Source organism: Octodon degus, unplaced genomic scaffold, assembly GCF_000260255.1.
Source record: "Octodon degus isolate 3935 unplaced genomic scaffold, OctDeg1.0 scaffold00098, whole genome shotgun sequence".
Taxonomy (NCBI): Eukaryota; Metazoa; Chordata; class Mammalia; order Rodentia; family Octodontidae; genus Octodon; species Octodon degus.
Window position 1 is genome coordinate 147581 of NW_004524674.1, and position 1314 is coordinate 148894.

The window sequence follows — 1314 nt, forward strand, 5'->3', positions numbered from 1 at the left end:
TGAATTAAGAGAAAGTAGCTATATATCTACCCTATTTTGAATATACAGATACAAAATGGTCCTTCATTTGTATCCTTTTGTTTAGTTTTGTCAGAGAAAGGTATTCCATTGTCTTTTAATTTTGTAGGTGTGTGAATTGAGCAAAATATTCCAATATAGTCCACTAGTCCATAATAGTAGTGGGTTTTCCATAGGACTGGCAACATCAGAAGTTGTTGACTTGAGCCTTTTATAGCTCAGCAAATTAATATGGCTTTAGGTTTTAAACTTTGTTTTATCTAAAACAGTTAAATTTCACCAGATGCACTATTTTAATAAAAACAGTAAAAAAAAATTCAGACACTTTGCACATTTAAGAGAATTCAAGTATTTTAATTCAAGAAACAAAATACAGAAGAACAGCTGTTACAAAACCATGAAAATAGTAAATTAAACAATAACAAAATGTTTCAATTTTTACTACTTATACTCACTTTATCAATATTAAATTTCATTCATTATTTTAGTATAATACCTCATCTCAGAATCTACAATTTTAACAAATGCCTGAAAAGTTTTTTGTTCATTAATAGATGCTGGTCTGATAGAAACACATCTGAAAATGTTCTTTTTCGGATCATAGTTTCCAACACATCTATGAACTTGGCCTCTAATTAGTCTTGGAAGTTCACGATCCTGTTTTGGAAAACATAAATATTTAAAAATTATTAATATAGACTTCAATTTTTAAAATAATATACTCAAGTAGCTAAACAGCATCCAAAATGTTGTAAATCCTTCACCTGAACCTAGTGCTCATAAGCCTATGATATCAAGATATATATGGATTTCCTGTCACAAAAGAAAAACCCACCTTGAATAGGACTTCTTAAAAGCTAGCAAGATGTTGTTTCTTAAAATATGCAATAATTTTTAATTATCCAACCCTACTGCTAGAGTTCAACTTTGAAGACATGGCAGTATAGGTGGTTTAATTCAACTCTCCCAGCTTACAACAAATACTCATAGGTATCAGAGACATATCAAGGCTCTTTCCATCCAGAGACAGCTGCCAATTACAGAAAAGCAGTTAAAAGTCTTAAGAAACTGAGCAGAACTGTTGACAGACTCAGGAGAGAACTGGAGGTTGAAGCCCCCAAGAAAAGAGGTTGTAGTAATCAAGCCTAACTCTACCACAAGCTGAGGGTTGGGACCCAAAAGGTCACTGCCTTTAAGGCAAGTGAAAAATCAAGGGGGGAAAAAAAAAGCAATCTCCAAATCCTCTGAATAAAATTAAGCCACCCTGAAAGTGTTTTCAATAAAAGATCTTTTAAA

At 32.1% G+C, this 1314-nt stretch overlaps 1 protein-coding gene across 1 annotated transcript in view; it reads right to left on the minus strand.

Annotated features, from left to right (window-relative positions):
- Positions 1-483: 483 nt before the first annotated feature.
- Spata22 (spermatogenesis associated 22) overlaps positions 484-1314 on the minus strand; it is a 26691-nt gene continuing 25860 nt past the window's right edge. Inside the window, exon 7 of the mRNA XM_004638497.2 lies at positions 484-675. Within this exon, the coding sequence (XP_004638554.1) occupies positions 484-675 (192 nt within the window). The remainder of the gene's footprint in view (positions 676-1314) is intronic.